Source organism: Thunnus albacares, chromosome 16, assembly GCF_914725855.1.
Source record: "Thunnus albacares chromosome 16, fThuAlb1.1, whole genome shotgun sequence".
NCBI lineage: Eukaryota > Metazoa > Chordata > Actinopteri > Scombriformes > Scombridae > Thunnus > Thunnus albacares.
Window position 1 is genome coordinate 22,506,995 of NC_058121.1, and position 21,807 is coordinate 22,528,801.

The window sequence follows — 21,807 nt, forward strand, 5'->3', positions numbered from 1 at the left end:
GCTCACTCAGACGAACTTTGACCTCCCTACTTCTTTTTTTTAAAAGGAATTGAAGGTCCTACTGACATTAGGGTGGAAATGTCTCTTTATTATTTGCAATCTGACGAGAGATTTCAGATAAACCTGTAAAAATGATGGTTTATGCGTATATGGAGCTGTGACTGATTATTTTAATTATTGACTGATAAACCGATTATTTTCTTGAAAATCCGGAGATGAATGATTTATTATCAGAGAGGAGTATGAAAACCAGAAAATATTCATATTTGGGATGCTGGAACCAATGATTCACTATTTTTGCCTGGTAAAAATGGCTTAAATGATTATTCAATTGCCAAAATCGTTGCAGCTCTGTGTGTATATATGAATATATGTGAACTGGACTCTTGCACTATTATACAGACCAATGAACCTTCTTTATTATTCTATAACTTAAAACAAAGTAGAACAGTGGTCATTAGAATAGATTCTTTTGGTCCATCCATCCATTTCCTGCTGCTTATCTGGGACTGGGTTGTGGTGACATCAGACTAGAGTAAGGAAACCCAGACATCCTTCTCCCCGGCAATGCCCTCCAGCTCCTCCTGGGGGATCCCAAGGCGTTCCCAGGCCAGGAGAGACATGTAGTCCTTCCGACGTGTTCTGGGTCTGCCTCAGGGTCTCCTGGACGTACCTGGAACACCTTCAGAGGGAGGCATCCAGGAGGCATCCTAACCAAGTGCCCAAACCACCTCAACCGGCTCCTTTCGATGCAAAGGAGCAGAGGCTCTACTCTGAACTCACCCCTTGGTCTACTTTAGTCTATATATACACCCTACCCAGTATATCTACATTTGCATAAATACTGTAAGTTGCATGGTGAAATTCCAATAAATAAAAAGCAGGATAAACTACTTTTAAACAAACAAAAAAACCACTTGACCCTGTCCCCAACATAAACACTTCCACATGACCTCCTCTACCTACCAGTGCCAGTGACAGCTTAAAAGGTCTTTTCTTAACATAGTACAAGACTAATATGAATTTTGAAAAAAAATCACATTAAATTTCAAGAAATTTAAATATAATTCATTCCCATTAAGTAGTACTTGTCCCTTGAATACAAGTCTACTGCCATGCTAGCCCCATTTTGTACCTCTCACATATTAGCATACTGTACATTTAGTTCAGAGGTTACCATCTGTTTCTCTAAAAGCAGGCGATGTTTAAAAACATCTTTGCTCTGAAGGTTTTACAGAGTACCCAAAGACTCTCTTAACCATGTGGATGAAAACATCAGTCAGCTGAATGATAAAAAAAGATTTCAGTCAACCAACATTTTCTTTGGTTGACTACAGCCCTAGTAAAGTCAGGAGGATTCATCCTCTGGGAACCACGAATGTCTGTTCAAAACATCACTGTATCCAATGTAATCCAATGCAACTATTGGATGTAATCCATCCAATAGTTGTTGAGATATCAGTCGGACTGACGGAAAAACGATACAATTCATTCAAAGTGAATACACTTCAATCTTTGCTACATCAACTTATATTCACTGCACACTGGCTAAGTTGGACCATGTTGTGTAGTACCAACATGGATATTAAGAGGATTAATTTTAGAGTAGTTGCACTTATCTTAACTGTATGTATGTTTAATGGTGGTGAATATAAGTGATATTAGTAAGTATTCATCCCGGTCCTCTATGAATTTTAAACATAACTGCTGTGAGCTAAACAACAAACTTCAAATGTATGTATGTCTAACAATCGAAAGACCTAGGCCCCTTTTCCTACTATTGCTGGTCATTTTAGCAGACAAGTCCTCTAAACTTCACTTCAGCACAGTTTAACTGAACTTGCTAGACTTCTGTTCATGTTGCAGTGCAGATTAAAGCAAACTCTGCCTTCCTCTACAGCACAAATCTGCTCCGCACAGACTCAGCGAGTCTGAGAGGTGGGCGGGGGTGGTGGTGGGGTGGTGGGGGGGGAGTCCTTTCAGATTTCACAGCTGATAGCAGAGTGAGCAAGCGTGGAGAGAAAGCCCGAATGTGGCTTATTCCTCAATGCGTCAGGACTGCAACACCAACACACAGCATAGCTCAGTCACGACACAGGGGCCGCATCCAGGAAATTACGCATGGCCGTTCGACTTCAGTTGCCACATGCAGTCGGAATCTATATGAGACATAGGTCACCGAATGAGTCTTTTGTGCTTTATTGCTAGCTATTTTTCAAATGACAAACCCTTTCCAGTAACAGTATGGCTGAACACAGCATTCAGTCAATGTTCAATAGACAGGTAACTGATGGAGATGTAATTGGAAAAGCTGTGTCAAATGAGCCAGTAATACACTCTCATAGGGCAATCATCAGGGGTCTCCTGGAAGGGCTGGCACCCTTGACATTGGGGAATACATTATATAGGAGGAACTGCAATGGTGTGACATTTCTTTGGAAGCTAAAACCTTTTTAGCTCTTCTGTCATTTAGGTTTAATTATTGAAATGTCTCACAAAGACCGCCGCAATATAAAGAACTCTCACACAGCAAGAGACAGAAATAACTGAAATATACTTTATTCTTTGAGAGAATGCAATGTGTGATGTTGGTTGAACATCTGGATACCAACAGAATACATGTACCGCATGACAGAAAAACAAGAAATAGGATTAACTGAGGGGCTTTAAAAAGCAATTTATGTAACACTAATATTCAATTTCCTGCCCTATAAATCAAAATTGTGCAATTACACAACGGCTGCCCAGTAAGGACATTTCTCACTGTGCATTCATCCACTGCCAACCCTTAATGAACGCCTGACTCATAATGGGTTTTCTATTTAATTGCAACATAAACATGATTAACTAAACCGCAATGCTAAACAGGTTCCTCATCCTAGACGAATTACACAAAAATTATAGAATGGATACCTTGACATTCAGATTTTTCTTCACCAGACACATGAAACATATGAGTAGAATTTAAAATGCCTTGGCAGCACCGCTCTCCTCTCGTCTTAAACAGAAGACGTACTGCCTACCGAAGCAGTTCATGTGAAAGGCACTATTTGTTTCAGTGTGGAAAACTTAAAAATACCATCATGCCCGTTGTTTGTGTGTGTCTTGTTTAGTATCTGTTAAAGAAAACAGATGAGGAGGATTAAAATTGAACTTTTTAAAATGTCACAATCTGTCGTAGCAGTATAGACTGTATGCATCTCAAACACTGTGGCCTCATCTCAAATGTCTTAACTCCTTACATCCTCGCAACACCTTCTCCATATCTAAAATAAAGACGGCGGATGGTCCTGCCGTGTTCCAGATAAAAAAAAAGCAGATGCAAGAACCCAACCGATATCTCTTCCTCTGAAGTTTCACTCCAAATGCCACAGGAATCATGTCCAAAGAATAATGTCTTGATAAATAAAATCATCGTCCAGGTTCAGTTCATGTCGGGTCCATACAGGTCCTTCACCATATATGGACCCTCCAACTCATAGCCCATCTTCCTGTAGTAGTTCCTGGTTCCTACACCTGCAAAACACACCAGAAAAGTCAACAAAGTGCTCGATACATGAGAACCACAGAAACGAAACAGTCACTGCTAGAAAAATGTATCACAATATATGTTATTGAACCACTTTTCTATCACAAAGTAACCAGATCAAGTCATATACATATATCTGTATTGGTGTATATGACTAATAAGTAAGAAATTGCAGTACATTGCAGTCATTTAGAAAGTTTCAGTGTCAGAAATCACTCATATTGAACTACATTTACCAACCGAATTGTCTGAGTGTGTTCATTTTTTACTATATAGTGCCCTCAAATATTCCCACAATGGAAACAAAAAGCATTTGCCACAATCATAATAACCTTTCACATCAGCCTCTGACTTGTAATTCTGAATTGGACATATCAGGAATAGGAAGAGCTACGATATCTCCCACTTGGTGAAAAGACCAAGTGTCAACAAACCTTTGGCAACATGGCTGCAAAGCCTCAATCGATGTCAGTTAGTGTACATCTAAATAAAATCCACTATTAACAGTAATACAATCAATTTAGCCGTTTTAAAAGGAGCTATACAGAGTTTGTTATCATCTGCTTTCACTTGTTATTGATCTGTCTGGTGCGACCACAAGGCTGACAGGCCGACCATCTAGATATATTGCGCAATTGCTCTCAAGTGGGCATAACAGGAGCTTTTCCTGTTTCTGTCAACATGGCGTAAATGCAGCATACATCCGTCAGTGATGTCACACAATGACAACGGTTCATCAGTGTCTGACATCTCAATTTACTGCTTACTATAAAGTAAACTACTGTATGTCTGTTATACAGAACAGAGAGGGGTGGACAGTTAGTGTCTTCATCACATAGTTTGTCCAACAGAGAGCATTTCATGTTGATTTTTCAACTTTAAAATGTCTTTCTCACCACTTATCTTAGTCACAAATCTGTAATACCAAATTCAAGGGATCCTTACTGAAAATTTTCAAATGAGTAGTTTTAAAAATCGAGTATCTTTCAGGCTCTAAGAGTAACTTTAGAACACGATGTAGAAATATTCTTGAATGACTTAAATACCTTTAAGTGGTGAAAACGGATGAACACACATCCAAAATTGTTCTGTACCGTCTAATATAAAGTTTTGACTTGCAGAACATTTACTTTTGCTTGCTGGTGACAGCGGCACACATGTAACACTATATTTTTGTAGTCATTATAAGGCCTAAATAGATGTTTGTATTTGGACGTCTGAGGAGGGGATAAATGAAGCCCTCCTGTGCTGATCCAAATCTCACCTGAGATAACGGCCAATTTGCTGGAGCCGTGTTCATCTCTGGCAATTCTCTCTGCCTCCTCCATCAGCATCATACCAAAGCCCTAATCAAGCAGGAGAGAAGGGAACAGATAAAGAGATTTACTTTTTTAAAAATCACTCATTTCAGATCAGTCGGAGGTGTTAGAGAAAAGCAATCTGATTCACAGCTGGTGGGGAAATCAAAGCATTTGTGTATATAATTTATATTTAGCGCTGGTGTGTATGTGTAAGCATAACCACCTGATGTTGAAACTTGCTGGGGTCTCGGCTGCTGACCGGGACGACGCTGCCGTACACGTGCAGCTCGCGGACGATGGACACGCTCCCTTTCAGCTCCGGACGGAAGGACTGAGGGGAGCAGCGGCGCAGTCGCAGCAGGCCGATCAGAATGTCCTGCTTCGGATCCTCGTAGGAGAGGAAGGTCTCCCAGCCGCCGTTGGCCACGTAGTCCCTCCGCACCAGCTCCACCTGAACACATACAACTTTGTGAGTAAGTGTCCTGAGCTATACAACACCACAACGTTTCACTTATTGATTTCCAACTCTGGAAAAAAGCGATTGTACTTCATTTCCAGGATACTGCCTGTTACCTGGTAAGGTCTGACTTTGTGGTGGATCTCCTGAATGCCCACTTCTCTGGTTCTCACGTCTCGACACTGCATACAGAGAAAGAATCAAAGACTCAAATGGGCAGTAACTGGAAACACAATGTATTTGTTACCACGGTTACAGTGGTGACAGCAAACATTCATCAAAAATGCATCTCCAAAGCAAGACAGGGGTCATTTTATGCATTTTTTTTCCCCTCAGCGGTTCAGTAAACATTGCAGGGAGTAATGGGACAAGAAGGAGCAGCTACAGAGAGCTGTTAGATGAAGAGCTGCAGGCGACGAGCGGCACACCTCTAACTTCTCAGAAAGATAATAAACTTAACTGTGTCCTGCTGTTGTGTGGAAAACTACTCGTGGTGTGTGCAGCATGAAGTCAGATGGCGGTTGCTCATAGCGAGATGGAAAAAAGGGCTTCTTTATTAAAAAACATAATGAGTTTGTTTGGCTGCTCTGTGAACAGATACACCAGCTGCTCTTTTGTATTTCTTATAAAGTAGTTGCTCAAGGAGTGTTTGCTGTTGTATTAAAATGCATTTGCTATCACAACCAGTAACCACAGGTGTCAACAAATCAATCAGGGACTGAAATCTTAGGGATTACAACTGCAATTTCTTAATAATAAGACGGAAAAAATGTGGTACAAAAACAGGCTAGGAAAAGAGTGATTTAATTAGAACACAGTGAAGACAGGTCTCTGCGTGTGCAATGAGATGCATTAAGCCGCAAGCCAGTTTGGAAAAGTCAGTGGGGAAACTGGGTCAAAGTTCGAATAATTTAAAATCATCGCAGCATAAAAGTTTGGTGGGAATGTGGTGCAATATGTGACGTCAAACATAACACGTCTCTCACTCTCCTGTGATGTCTTTGATGATGAACAAGTGCTAATGTTGTAAAAAGGGGATAATAACAAAGTCGAGCCAAGTGGAGGAAAAATAGCAGATGCTGACACTGATGTTTGTATGGTTCTAATTTAGCCTGACAGTAAAAATGCCTTGGTTATTTGTAATATGCAGGTGGCTCTTTACCCCATATGTGTGTTTTGATGGAAGTTGGCAAGGCATCCTCTGCCTCATGTGCTGTGCTGCTGAGTCCGATAGGTGCATGCCTGGCCTGGAGGAACTCAAGAGGATCTACATGCACTGAAGTCGTCCTCTACTTTCTACCTCCCCTAGAGAGATTCAATAAACCTGGGAGCGTGGGAGGGAGGGTGCTTCAATTCTATGCTCTATCAGCTCTAAACTACTTTTGGCAGGTTTTTTAATCTGTCATCTTACCCTACCATAGCAACGTATGCAAATTATTCGGACAGTCAGCATTCATCTGTTGGCTGCTGCCACCGCCGGAGTTCTACGGTACCTGTTTGGTGTCCCAGCTGAGAAACTCTATTAGCTTCCTCACTCAAAAGAAGCTGACACGGAGTCTTTTAGTTTAATATAAGAGGCCTTTGAGTCTCACCTCAGTGCCCATGTCCTTCATCCTGGCCAGAGCCAACTCTCTCAGGTTGCCGTGCTCTACTCCGGAGCTCACCAGCGGCATGGGGATGTCCCTGATTGGCGGTACAACAGCAGGAGGAAAGAAAAGAGGGAGACAATTGAGATATGAAATGTTGGAAGAATAACTTTAATGGGATATTAAAGAGACAACAACAAAAATATACACAAAATCAGTGAAGCACAAATTATCTGTGTGTATCTGGTCAATGATGCAGATGCACATCAGGCAAAACTAATGTACCTGAATTAGCTCTGAGAAATATGTCTCCGCTAACTTTGTTGCTTTTAACTGTTTTAAAATCCCCATGTGAACATTTTTGTGATTATAGCTAATTATTCTGATGGCACGACCATTTAAAAGGAGATTTCCAGAAGGAATTGATTCAGTCTCTTCTACAATCACCTAGTTATAGACCAACAGGTCTAGTGCTAAAACTTAAAGCTGCATCAAGAGATTTCTGACCACTAGGTGGCGGAAAGACTCCAAAACAAACTAACACTAGTATCTGATTTCTTATCAATGTCTTGTGGCTGCACTGTTGGCCAACAACTGCCCATTGTGTTTCTAGGTGCCTGATGATTGTTTACTCCAATGTTCGCTCTTGTTCTTGCTCTAGCTTAATTTCCCCCAACATATATGGGGTTTTAGCTGTTAGCTGCTACTTTCTGTCTCTGCCATTTTGTGGTGGGCAGGTAACATACACTCAAACTCAATTGAAAGATGAGATTTAACGTGAAATTCGCTTGGGGAAGTGCAAAATTACCCGCGGGTTGGAAATGTTTCACCGTAATTAAAAAAATCCCAGGGCTTTATACATCTGCTTCATTAACAAGCAGAGACAACAGGAAAGAGACTGGAGGGATATAACGAGACGACCACTCCCATATACACGTTTGGTGCATCCCTTGCTAGCTAGCTTACAGCTAATGTACTGCATTGGTGCTGGTTTGAAGCCCAGAGTTGCAGCTTACAGGCAGTTAAAAGCTACATAGCGCTGCAGAGTTGGTTATTAATTCTTGATACAAATGCGACGACATTTGTATCAATGTTTATATCAAATATATTGCTTAACGGAGCTTTAAACCACATACTGTTTACATCCAACCCCTCAAGTCCATTCATTTACCTCTGCACCCGGTATACTCGTGTCCAAGGAGGCACCAGTGCCAGGATTCGAGCTACCAGATCCACCAGGGCGCTGGGTGTGTAGCTCTTGTACCGGCCCGTCTTCCACAACTCATACAGACCTGTACCCCGGATCACCAGAGTTGGGTACAGCTTCAAACCATCGGGCCTGAACGCTGGATTCTCAAAAAACTCCTGCAAAAAAAAAACCAAACAACAACACAGATCTCTGTTACGCGTTGAAGACGTGCAGATCTGATCGTATCAAACAGCATTTATTTGCATCCAAAATAACTTGTTGCATTTCACAATCTTCTCTATTTGCATTCTGTCTGCTGCAACCAAAACTGAAAAGCTGAACAACACTGAACACTTCCATGAAAACAGACACCATTACAGTCTCTTTATTAATAGTCTACTGAAATTAAATTCATGACAAAATAGCGAGTGAATTAAGCGTATATTGTATAAGTCTCACACCAGAAAACGACCAAACCATCACAATCGCTAAAATATGAAACTTCCCAAATCGTATTTTCAGCCAATTATGTTTGAAACTGCTTGCAAATAATCACAAAGACGGGTATAAACTTCTTCTTTTTCCAAATTTATATTCATGAGTTGTTTGAGAAAAGCAGGAGAAAAACTAAGTGATTCTTCTTTTTTTCTCCTAGTCATTGCTGTAATAATCAATTTATATGCCGTTGTTTGTTTTACCACCACTTATTGTTGCATCATTTCTCTGTTTTCGCCAACGGAGCCTCTTTAAATTGAGAAAGAGGGAAAAAATAAAGAGGAAAAAATGAGTCAAAAAAGAATGCAGATAAGGAAAAATGACAGAGGTTCTTGAAAATTCCCCCTGAGACAAATGCTTTCATCTGCCTTTTAACTCCCTGACCAGACAGCCGCAAAGAAAAGTATCTCAACGCTACATATAAAAATGGTCCATTTGCAAAGTCACTGACTCCTGCGCCCAACATTAAGAGCGCACATCCATCATATAAAGCAGATATCAAGAGGACAGCACAGCAGGGCTCGGTTATTCAATTGAAGCAAACGAATGTAGCTGTCCGGTTTAGTGCAGTGAAGGGTGACAATGTGATTTCCAGTCATTCTCCTCCCCTCAGCACTGAGTATCATGATCGGGACCGTGAAGATCTGGAATCGAGGCACATTCTCCAAAATTGGCCACATTATCAGTATCGCATAATCTCCCTTTCTCTCTCTCTCGTCACAGCTCATAATCACATAAGGACGCATCCTGCATGGTCCTGCACTAAACCTAAAGCGAGGGAGGGGGATTTAATCAGACAAATAACAATGTGGCAATACCACATTAAAAAAAAAAGGGAGTCTAGAGACTATTTTGGGGATCCTGCACATGCTACCGTTTTGGAGCGTCTATCACAGCTCCTGTTGGTTGGTGAAGAGGAACCCTGTTAAGGATGCCTCCCCTGGGACAGGAAGCATCTGTAAACAAGAGATAAGTGAAAGAGGATCTCAGGCTGGGAGGAAGTTGTAATCGAATTTCATTATCAGGACCGCCATGATGGACAGAAGGAGGATGCAAAGTTCTCCTTCTGCTGCTCTCGGCCCTCAGCGAGTCCGCGAACCAGGCTGACGTCGGGCACTCAACGGGTTCAGGACAACAGAAAATGGTTGAAAATGAAGCATGTTTGAATGAATGATGCAAAAAGAAAAGAAAATTTGAGATCCCTGCTCGGCTTGCCTGCTGGCAACCAGTACTGGAGAGCTCTACGCTAACGAGGCCTGAATTGAATTATTATTACCAATTTTCACGCAGGGTCTTTTATATTTAAGTAAACATCCTTCCACTGAAACCACAGCTGCTGTTTGCATCATATTTGAAAGCATTAGATGTTGAAAGCAAACGTAAAAAGTGAAAATCTATTCCAGCCCATTCATCATCTTTCCCTGGTTAATCATTTGTAGGGTCACAGGGCAGCTGGAGTCTTAATGCAAACAGGCCTGCACGATTTTTGGCTGCAATGATCATCACAAATATTAGAAATTGCTCAGTACTGAGATAATAAATATTCATCCAGACTTTTCATCCATCCAACAAAACTGTTTGATTTCCCTTTAAGCCCTTATTTGTACACATTTCTTTCAAATCATTCGGATGGAGGAAGTTTTTATTTGTCAAATGACAATCTGGTGAAAACTGTTCTTCTCAGTGTCCATAGGTCGGAGTAATTTTTGATTGATCACTGGAAGTCGCCAAATTTCTAAATCCCCTGACAGAAAATTAAACATTTGTGATTGGCAATTTTGGGCTTTACAAATAAAAGTGACTTGAGAGATGAAAAACTTTGCCTTCTTTCTTCCATCTTTTCTGTTATTTTCCACTTCTTCCACATTTAACCACGGCCTTGAATGCCTTTCAAAGTGGAAGCTTCCTGTCTCAGAGGTGTAGCGGTGAATATTATGGATCCAAGGAAAAATCTAGGGATGCTTAGTTTGGTTCCTGGAGTGAAGATGTTTAAAAGACCTGCATATTTTCCCCCCTCTCGCTAGTGGGAAGCACGTCATGGAAGATTAGATAGGACGTGGACGAGCGAAGGGGAGCCACGCACAAGTTGTATAATCTGGAAATGTCAGTGCAATAAGACGGGGAGGGAGAGAGGCAGACGCAGCGGAGGAGATAGATGAAGTGACAGGAGAGATGAGAAGGAGAGGGACTGTCGAGGAGAAGAGAAAGTAGAAGTGAAAAGTTTGCGATTGGAAAGGAGAGAGAGAGGAGAAAGATAAAGTGAGAGATAATGGAGAGGAGCGAGAGAGAGACAAAGACGGGACAGAGAAAATATTGAGCTTACACAAGAGGCAAATGACAGAGGGACTGTTGCAGAAAAGAGACTCCGAGAGCCAAATACACATTTAATGTGCTTCCCCTCACTGTGGCGACCTGCTGATACCCTCCATATTACCATCAAACACACTCTCACACAAGGAAGCGGTTCTGTAAACACAAACACACACACACACACACGTATAGAGAGAGGTAATGCAACAAATCCGCTGGAAGACACGGACTCTTTTCTACAACTTAAATCTTTTTCTGTGAAAAATGAAGCACTCAGATCTGCTGATGCTTAAAAGATTGGATGTGCCTTGAATGCCATCATCGATATATACAACAACACACAAAAATAACCCCTAAAATACTGAAATAGTGCTTTCATACCACTGTAAATAACACCAATGCAATAATATGTCAAGTACTGACAAGTAGTTTTTAGTGTGTTGTTTTTATTTTTTTTAACGATCCTTTTAACTTTCGTAAAGCGTCCTTGAGTACCTTGAAAAGCACTCTATAAATGAAATGTATTATCATTATTATAAGTTTATTTTTTGTCATATGTTTATGTAAAAAAGAAAAAAAAACTGACAGTATATTATCAATTTTTTAAAATTCTCAAATATTGCTATTCGTATTTGCCTAAAAAAAATCCACTATTAGTCAGGCTAGTGTAAATACAGCTGAACTCACAGTTTAGTTGTTTTCATTTACATGTTTTTGTCAGACAACAGAACAAGCATAAAAGAGTCATTTGATTGCAGCTCATGAATATTACCTTTTAACCAGGAAACATTCTTATTTTATGATTATCTGACAATATAAAATACAAGTAAGTGACAAAACCTGTGTGTGATTAGCTATAGTGAATTTCCTGAATGTCGTCCCCCGGAGATTAATAAACGTTTATCTTATAGTGACATTTAAAATTATTTAAAATCACAGAGAAAGTAAAAGGAAACAGAAAGTGGTCTTCTTAAATTAATAGGTTTTTTTTTTTTGAAAAAAGGATTATTCACTTTCTTTCTGAGAGTTAGATGAGAAGACTGATACCGCTCTCATATTTATCTGTTAAAAATGAAGCTAAAGCCAGCAGGCAATTAGCTTAGCTTAGCATGAAGATTGGAAGCAGAGGGGAACAGCTAGCATGGGTCCGTCCTAAGTCAGAAAACCCCAACCAGCACTTCTAAAGCTCACTAATTAATGAATATGTTAATCTTGTTTGTTTAATTTGTACAAAACAAGGTGAGAAGTGTTTTTTTTTTTAAATTGTGGACAGAGCTAAGCTAGCCGTTTCCCCCTGCTTCCCTGCAGGCTGCTAGCTAAACTTTCGTACGTTATGCACAAACATAAGAGAGATATTGATTTTCTTATCTAACTTTTCAGCAAATAAGCATATTTTCCAAAAGGTCAAACTTAAATTTACTGCCACACAGCTCACGGCCAGAGTTGCATCATCATTTTCCAAAAAAGCTCAGTTTTCCTACAGCTGCCGTTTTTCTGATTTATCCACTGTGGAGATTGTTTTCAAAAACTTCAGTTTCCAGGTGTGAAAAATGTGCGTAGTCTGGACCGAGGACCACAAATAAGAGACGAAACCCCCATTTTTAAAAAATCAGCCGGTGTAACGTACTGCATTCAACGTTTCATTAAGTCAGCCTCTCTGAGCAGGACAAAGTTTCCACATTATACCCGAATGCTCCGTCTCTGTTTGTATTGTAGCTCATTACAGAGGAAAATCTAACTACTACTCCGCTGTAATGCCAAACACTGTGACTCACAACTTGTAAAGCCAGACACATCAGACACAGCAATAAAACAAACAACAACAAAAAAAAAAAAACGTTACTATTGCTGAGACGTTGAGTGACACATTTTGATTAGGAGTGCGTCAGAGTATCACCTGCACCAATTAGCAAATCTGTTCTTTTCCATCATTGCTGTGTTTTTTTTTTTTAATCACTTCGCTTCTGCCTCAACGATGCGAAAATAACCCAAATGAGCTGAAACTGCACACAGTCTCAAACTGAGTCTTCATTTACATCCTACAGTCATGCTTGTTGGGAGGGAGCCCTGTTATGATACCGCGTATTCGTATTATAATAGCTGTGTTTCCAATCAGAGCTGTAAAGTGATCCTGCTGTTGAGAGACATCTGACAGGATTTTCTATTGAGTCACATCACAGTTGGGACTGTGAGTCGACTGTCGCAGCTTTTCTGTTGCTATTTTAAGATGCTACACTACATGTAGGACTTCCTTGTTACTACACTACTGTGTAATAAGTAGAGTGATGACACACTCTGACTCAAAGCAGAAGAAGAAGAAGAAGACTTGATTGCTATTGTCACAAACAATACTGATGATGTGGTGCATCACTCTACTGCTTTTATTTTTAGTCTGCAGTCATTTTGTTTCTGTTTCAGTTTAAGGAACTTTGTCAACCTGAAACTCAGAAACTATCCTAAAAATAATATCTATCAAGAATTTTTATTGTTTTGCCATATAGAGGGGAACCTCAAGCTCCAACCCAACTTACCACAGTGACTATATGGGTCCCTTTTATGCTAAAATAGATGCACATTTGCATGCTAAACTTGAGCGGAATATAATTATCTGCAGACTATGCAGTGATTGACAGTTGCCGCTAGAGGTGACAGTCCAATTAACCTCTTATATCACCTCAAAACAAAACAAATCTTTGGGTAAGAGGGGTGGTCCTAGTGATCGGGTGGTTGAGCTGCATACTGGGTAAGAACTGCAGTGTCATTCTGAACATGGACCTTTGCTGCATATCATACTACTTTCTCTCTCTACATCTTTCTTGTCTGTATCTACAATCTCAAAGCGCCCAAGAAAAGGCAAAAGTCCCAAAAAGTACATGCTCTGACAACTCTAGCTGTCTAAAAGACATTGAGTCCTGATCCGCCTCTGTAGGACATTACACTATATAACTGTGCAGACGTTAAAACATCCAAACTGCTTTAAGACTTGAGGCAATGAAAACCAAACATAGACGAAGCCACAAACATTTCACCCAAGATGCATAAAACTATGTAATTAATCAAAATTTAGTTTTGGACCTTTGACTGACATTTTACAAATAACTACACTGCAGGGTGCACATTCTCTTTGTACACTGTCTTCTTTTATAAATACCAGTTTATTTGTGGGAGATGGCATTGTTTTTGTGCATTGTTTATACATCTTGACTCTTACATTGTTCTGTAGCCGTCATGAGAAAGTAGCGCAAACGGCACAAGATGCGCTGCAAAAGTTAACTTCCACCATAAATCAAATTACACGGCCACAGTAATAAATAATTACTATTTATGAATCCTGTACCGCTTTAGAAAAAAAACACACATTTAATAAAAATTACATGGAGAAATGTAATTATGTATCCTGATATATGTTGTTACTATGGGAGTATAATAGAAGTGTTTGAAGTAACACTTTATTACATTATTCTCTGGGGTAAATTTGCATGAATTACCATGTATTTTTCCAAAGTCAAATCAATATATTATGATCAATCACTTATCTGGTCTTACATTTACAAGCTGCAGAAAAAAAAAACAGGCAGAAAAACATCCCAAATCTCTTGAAATGTATCACTGCATTCAGCCAAAAACAAAGTTTAAAGTAATCTTAAATGTTTAAAATAATGTGAATGCTTACAATAAACTGCTCCACATCCCTCTCCATGCCGACGTTGGGCAGGTCTGGCATCATGTGCGCCACCACTTTGAAGCCGGCGTCTTTTGCCAAGTGGAAAGACTCACACACAGCTCGCACTGTGTGGCCCCTGTAGAAAACACACACACACACACACACACACACACACACACACACACACACACAGGAAAACCATCAGACCTGCTGCCATCACACCGTGTCTGGTTTTCTATCTGCATGCGTGCGTCCTCGCTGACCTACTGACCTGTTGGTGTCGCGGGCCACATCTTCATACACACTCTGGACTCCTATCTCCAGTCGGGTGCAGCCGTAGCCCAGCATGTCGCTGAGGTGTCGTTTCAGGCAGTAGTCAGGCCGCGTCTCGATGGTGATTCCCACACACTTGGTGTTGCTGCGCTCAGAGTACCTGCAGGAAGAAAACGTCTCTTCTGTTGATGTTATTTTTGATCATAAAATGCTTATAGCGTAATATCTTTTTATGCTTTGATGTAATAATGTTTTTTTTTTTTAATTTCGCAATTTAATCTCACTGAGTATGTTGGAAGGCACTATATGAATGAAACATACTGCTGGGATCATTTAGCAACATCAATTTACATGCTGCGAGTTTGCATGGCTCATTATTCAGACAGTTAACACACACACCTCACATTAAGGACAAACTAGCGCAATAAAAAAAACAACACAGATGATAGCAGAAAAAAAAAATATGTTGGCAAAGCAAATTAAGTCAAATGAGATATTAATGAGTATTTACTTTGTGTCAAAAGCAAGTGAACTATTTAGTTAATTATTTAGTAATTTATAGGTCTTGATCGTAAAGGGATACGGATTAAGTCTCAAAACAATTTAAGGTTTATTTGATTGTATTTAGAGATTAGTATTAGTATCTCAGTGTTTCCACACAGGGTGCCAGTGGCTATAATCAATATTTTTATGATAACAATGGATCAAAGGACTCTGTGTGATGAGATATCTGTAGCAACGAACCCACAGATATCTCATCAACCAGCAGCAGCAGGCAGCTGTTTTTAAGAAAAATGCTCTGAACACCCGCTGTGAGCTACCTGCCCAGCATCAAACAGCAGACACAGTTAGTGACTAGCTGGTGAAAACTGGAGCGTTTAGCAGCTAAACAGCCGAATATTTCCCTCAGGAGATGACGGAGACCAAAGCAGAGCTAAAAGAAGTGTGAATACAGGACTTCAGATTCCTCAGATTCTATTTTATACTGTACATGGGTAACAATGTTATCTGTATATATATATATATCTGATGTAAAATTCTCTTTACTGGAACAGAAAGCAGATATACAAGAAGATTCTGTGTCATTATGACAATTACCAACCTTCACATATATGCAGCACATACCAGTGAGCACATATTATTCTTACAAAGACACATTTGTCCAATTATTGGGTCATACGCATTAATGCAGTTAGTAACTGCACAAAATGATACCTCCACCTCTCAATCCCCTCTCCTAGTTCCCTAATTACTTATTCTTCATTGAAATTTTTGAAGATCCCCTCCAAATATGTTTTCAGACATACAGTATAAAAATACTCATCGAAAAATCCAGAATCCATAAATATGCAAATGTTTTTCATTTCAAAAGTTTAACCACTAGATGCACCTTACTTGACTGAAAAGGCCTTTTGTGATGTCACAAAATCATGACTGTACATGTGCTTCTTAAAACTCAAGATTCAAGGTGATCACAGAGAAACGTTCCCTCTTCGGATGATGAATGTGAAACCGGCTACGAATGTCAAACTGCACAGACGTCATTCTGCACAGTGAAGCTCAAACATCACAGTGAAGTAACAAGAAGCAAACCATGTTTTTGAGTGAAGGGGGGTTTTAATATTTCTAAAAATGTATCATCATTCTTAGCCCGTTGATCCTCCAGCAGCAGACGGACCTTAGACCTTTGCAACTGATCATTGATGGAGTTTTAATTACCTGCTGCGTAACCGAGGTTCATGAAAAACTACTGTGTGTCCGCACAGCAGCAGGTCTTCTGATTGGAGAAGCACTAAAGCACTGAAAGACGCAGCCAGATGTAGAAAGTGTCTAGAGGTGACGCAGCACGGCACCTTGTTATTCTTTAAAACGCAATTTTGAGACAGACGTTTTCAGAGATTCATCTAGTCTGAATCAGACTCTGCTTCCAAAATTATTTGAGTCACTGTTTGAAACCACAAAAAAAAAAAACAACACAAGTGACCGAACAGACACATCTCATCTCAGCACACCAGCCAGCTGTCCTTTTCTACACTCCAGCTGCTCCCAATGACCATTAGCTACTCTCATGCCAGCTCATGTTCCTTCTGATTCTGTATCTGCTGGCAATAAATGTCCATCTTTTACAGTCTGCTGGCTGATTTACACCAATTACAGGAGTTTATGCTCCAGAGAGAATGATCAGATTGTATGAAATGAATCAATAAAAAGTCTATTATCTCGGGCGAGGTATCTCGCTGCTGTGATCAGATCAGGAGCAGCGTGAGCGCAGTCAGAACCGGAGACGTGAGTGTCATACGTGCACACGCTTTCTACCAACACAAACACACACACACACACACACACACACACACACACACACACACACACACACACACAGAGGCAGAGATAAGGGTCCCAAGCCAAACCAAATGCCTCCCCCCTTCTCAAACTGCGCAGCCACCACAATTACTACAATCACAGCATCTTAACGAAGGTTGCTGATAGCAGAGCAGGGCAAATCCTGCCAAACTCACACCTAAGAGCTTCCTCACACACACACACACACACACACACACACACACACACACACACACACACACAAAGACAAACACTCACACAAACTGGCCTCTTGGGTCTTATCGGACTTTAGGGAAGTAAATAGCCAAACAAAAAGCTTCAGTCCTGTGAAAATCCATTATTTGGTCCAATCGTGTGTGTATGACGTCCTCACCTCTTCACTAAATGGGTATTTCTACTTTGACTTTTAATCTTCTTCGAGTCATCTAAAAAAACTTACTATTCGTCCATACTGAGCAGACGTGCACCCAAATTGCACTCAAAGTGAGTCTAACTCAGTAAGTGAAAAATCAATGGAAGAGGACTCACTGAGACTGCTCTCACTTATTTTCCTCCCAAAGTCTGAATGGGTTCATTTGGCAGCTTAATCTGTCAGTTTAGCTTCCTAAAGGATGTTTGCTGTTTAAGATGAGGGATGTTTGGGGTAAAAAGGAGGTGGGGTCATGTAATAAATGCTAATAAAAACATGGTACAATACTTCCCGTGTTGCTGATACACAAAGCAAAGCAGTTTCTGTGCAATGAGGATGTTGAGTACAGGGATAAAATGTTGAAGGAGACATAAACACAAGACATAAAAATGGTAAACACACACACACAGTTAAGCCTAATAATTCATCTTAATCCTTATTTTTTTTATTACAAGTTGACCTAAATGAGTATGATGATGTTATTTTTATTTCTGTCCTGGCAGAGGTAGAATATATCCAGCTGTAAATGGTAGAATAGCTCCCTCTGGTGTGATAAAGGGTTAAATATTCTCAGATGTACTATTAAACATGTAACACATAGAAGATAAAATATGAATATCAGAATACTGTCAAGATTATCCATTAACTTTGCATTTTTGAGCAAATAGTTCTAGTTACTTCGGATCCACAGAAACTACACTCAAAACTACAATAAACTAGGAACTACGAGTTCCATCTGTGCATTTGTATTTGCATTTTAACTGGCTCTAAAGAAAAGTGAACCAGTAAACCAGTAAAGGATCAATCATCGTGTTCTTCTTTGTATTTACTGTCGTGTGTTCTGATGTTTGAGTTGATGTTATGAATTAAATGAAAAGCAGACACACAAGAGGAGGAAAAGGAGACTGAAAACTTCAGAAAACAATGTCTGAATGAAAATGAGACACAGAGAACAGAGGCTGAGGTTTTTCAGTACCTGACGGCCTCCGCCACGTTATTGGAGGTGTGTCCAGACAAAGCGTCGTGCAGGTTCCTGATGAAGTAGTCTCTGTATTCAGCGGACAGAGCCATGAAGGTCCCGCCCATCACAATGAACTCCACCTTGTCCACGCTGTGACCGAGCTGCTTCAGCTGCAGGTCACACAGAAGACAAACAAGATTTTATACAACTGGTAATGTGCAATACTGCAATATTGACACATTTTATTGGCTGTCATTGGAGGTACAGTGCACTAACATAATGTTGTTCTCTAGAATAACAGCTGTTACGACTGATCATAATATCCTGCAAAATAAATTGGAATTATACTAGAAGCAGCAATTGCACATAAAACTGAATTTGAACAGCCAAATTTCCATAAAAAAAGATTTGAACTGTGGCAAATTGAGATTCAGACGGCACAGATCTCTACATAAACTGTTTTAAGGAACGGCTTTGCTCCGCTGCATTAGAATAATGTGACTATAAATTTATATAATGGCATAATTGGGGTCAGGTCTTCGCAGGCGGGTAAAGCCATGACACTCATTACTGCACACTAAATATCATATCAATAGTTGTGATATGTAAATGTATGTAGGCAGAGGCTTTCACTGCACAAAAGCTGTTTAAATGGCAGCTTTAGCAACATGTACATCTTGCACTGATGTAAAAGAAGACAATTCAGTTCTTGTTAATACCGAGCAAAGCCTTAACAAGCTGAAGAGCCGTTAAGATGATGTCAGATGGGTGTGTATGCACTGCGGGGCAACACTGACCTGCTCCACCCGATGTCTGGTCTGAAGGTAGGGGTCGTATCGTGCTCGGATGGCTCTCATGGAAGTTGGCTGTTGGAAAGACAGAAAAACAGAAATGGTTAAAAACTGATATGTTAAAGGAAAGTTCAACCCAAAACACATTTGTTTGAGCTGTAAAAAGTCAAATTCTACTATAACATCAAATACAAGGTCAAAGTTTTGGATAAAGTGATGATAATCAGGGTGAATCTACAGTGAACATGTAAACCAGACATGACAGAGGCAGAGTAACATCATCTTACCTCATAGCCAGTGTAAGACTGTGTGGAGTATTCAAAGTCTGAGTCTGGCCCTCCAGGACAGTATCTGCCAGGATAAAGATTGATTTAAGAGTTGCATTGAATAAATAACAAAAAATAGCTTAACATGTAATGACAGAAAAACACAATTGTTACAATAAGCTATTAAAACTAAAACCCTCACCACCTGTCTTGAAGTTTTTGTACCTCTGTACACACAATAAATAAATTAACATAATGATGCTCTGCTCACATCTACAATGCATAATTTTTATATAACTAGAGAACAACACAATCAAGTAAACCTAAAAAAAAAATGCAATTTCAGCAAAGAAAAGACAAGACTTGTTACTTACACACAGATGTTGCCTGTGAAGGTGATGTGTGGACATCGATGGGGTTTGCACATCACAGCCACCACTGCGATCTGCGACAAAAGCACTGAATGTTTTAACTGTTCCTCTATTCTGCAGGAATCACATTTCAGCACTAAACTGGTGATAAGGGGTGTGAGAAAGATTTCTAAAAATCTAAAAGACTTCTATTGGCTCCTACTGTCATACTTTCTTTAATATAATCTGTCCAAAAACAATACATAGCACCATCACTGGAGCTGAGCTGAACATTTGACAGTAACATCCCACTGCCAACAGGACACAAATGCTTGAAATTAAAACCTATACATGCAGCGACAGACATGAACATGAGGGCGACGTACCCCGCTGGCTGTGCGGATCGGTTTGGCCTTTAGTTTGGGCACCAGTACACGACGGTACTGTGGTGGAACGGCAGCGATGATGTCCACCAAACGAGGCTGGGCTTCAAGTCCGTATTTAGCTGAAGTCTTAGTCTTCACTCTGTTTGAAAACAGATGAGAAAGGTACACAATAGTAGGAGAGCAGCTTTTCAGTCATTTGAAAGCTTGGAAAAATAAAAGGAGGAGTAAAGAATGGAGATGATTTGCAAGAATTATGTTATTGTTTTTGATGATTTATCTGAAGGCGATACCAGTATCCAATATTTTCTTATACATATGGGCACCACTGACACTACCTGCACGTGTGAAACAAGTTAGGTAAGTGACATACTGCCAGTAAAACAATCACAAAATGGCCCTTCCACAGCGAGCAACAGTAAACACTGTAGTGGAAACATGTTTTTTAAAGCTGATGTCAGGCCTTTACTGACACAGTCTGATACATCTGTCACTGTGCTGGGACCTTTACAAAATGTATACTTTGTTTTTAGACCTACACTGAGACAGATCAACAGTCAGACCTTTCTGTATGACTTGCTGTTTGGACATCTTTAACAGTCTAACCAAAGGAAAAATATATAAATAAGTAAAATATACCATAAAATACACTATTGTATACTGTAGCTACGATTAAAACAGACTACTTACTACCCTTTACATTCAGACAACTTGTTCTTAATTGTATTGTGAGGCTTGTGAGGGGCTGAATGTTTACATTGGGGAAGACTTACTTGTTGAGATTGATGTCTTTTCCCTCCTCATGAGCTTCAACCAGCTGCTTGATGACATCAGCAATGGTCATCATCATCAGCTCAGCTCGGCTGAGGTCACCTGACGAATAGCAGCAATCAATTAGGTGTTAAATATTTACTGTGATGTTATGTGACGAAAAACTGCAGTACAATTTCCAGTACTTCAATGTAGAAATATGGCATTGCAGAAGATGAATTTACAGCTAGTTAATAAACTAGAACGTTATTAACTGAAAATCTAAGGCTTTACTGGAGTCTCAAACCAGGAATATCTCGCTTTAAAGGTTCAAAAATGTTTGCACAGAGAGTTAAATCACTGACATATTATGAGACGGAGGCAGTGTGGACTTGCGGTTAGCATTAGCAACGAGCTACAGCCAACCTGTCCAATTCAGAGAGACATTTACGACATTTTAAACACTTTGTCACACACTCACTCGTTTTCTTTGGCTTCCCCATTTCTTCCGTTGAGCAGGCTGTTTAATTTCAAATGAGTGACTGTCTGTTAGAGGGTGTACATCTGTTTTACTACCCGAGACGGCTGACAGAAAATAGTAAACAACCTCACGTTGCGACTAAACACGGCTCCTGCAGTACGGCAATCCAAACTGTCGTAAAAAGGCGTAACTTAAAATAACTGCCGAGTATTAAAGCTTCTAAACTAAATTAAACTTAATAGTTTTTTCTATAGATATCTGTCAGCTCAATA

The 21,807-nt window shown here is 40.0% G+C and overlaps 1 protein-coding gene across 1 annotated transcript; it reads right to left on the reverse strand.

Annotated features, from left to right (window-relative positions):
- Positions 1-2,543: 2,543 nt before the first annotated feature.
- Positions 2,544-21,690, reverse strand: elp3 (elongator acetyltransferase complex subunit 3). Its single transcript, XM_044377358.1, has 15 exons — positions 21,536-21,690; positions 21,078-21,177; positions 20,308-20,446; positions 19,946-20,016; positions 19,593-19,656; positions 19,312-19,380; positions 18,530-18,684; positions 14,803-14,964; positions 14,541-14,667; positions 8,045-8,238; positions 6,880-6,970; positions 5,404-5,469; positions 5,054-5,281; positions 4,794-4,875; positions 2,544-3,516 (listed from the first exon to the last, which is right to left on the reverse strand). Exons 1-15 carry the CDS (start codon positions 21,555-21,557, stop codon positions 3,425-3,427), a joined length of 1,662 nt encoding a protein of 553 aa, XP_044233293.1. The 5' UTR covers positions 21,558-21,690; the 3' UTR covers positions 2,544-3,424.
- Positions 21,691-21,807: the final 117 nt, after the last annotated feature.

Coding starts and splice junctions, on each gene's coding strand:
- elp3 (XM_044377358.1), bottom strand. CDS start 21,557: ATGGGGAAGCCAAAGAAAACGA. Junction 20,447..21,077: donor AAAGACATCAATCTCAACAA/GTAAGTCTTCCC, acceptor GTTTTCAAACAG/AGTGAAGACTAAGACTTCAG. Junction 4,876..5,053: donor CCAGCAAGTTTCAACATCAG/GTGGTTATGCTT, acceptor CTGCTTGATTAG/GGCTTTGGTATGATGCTGAT.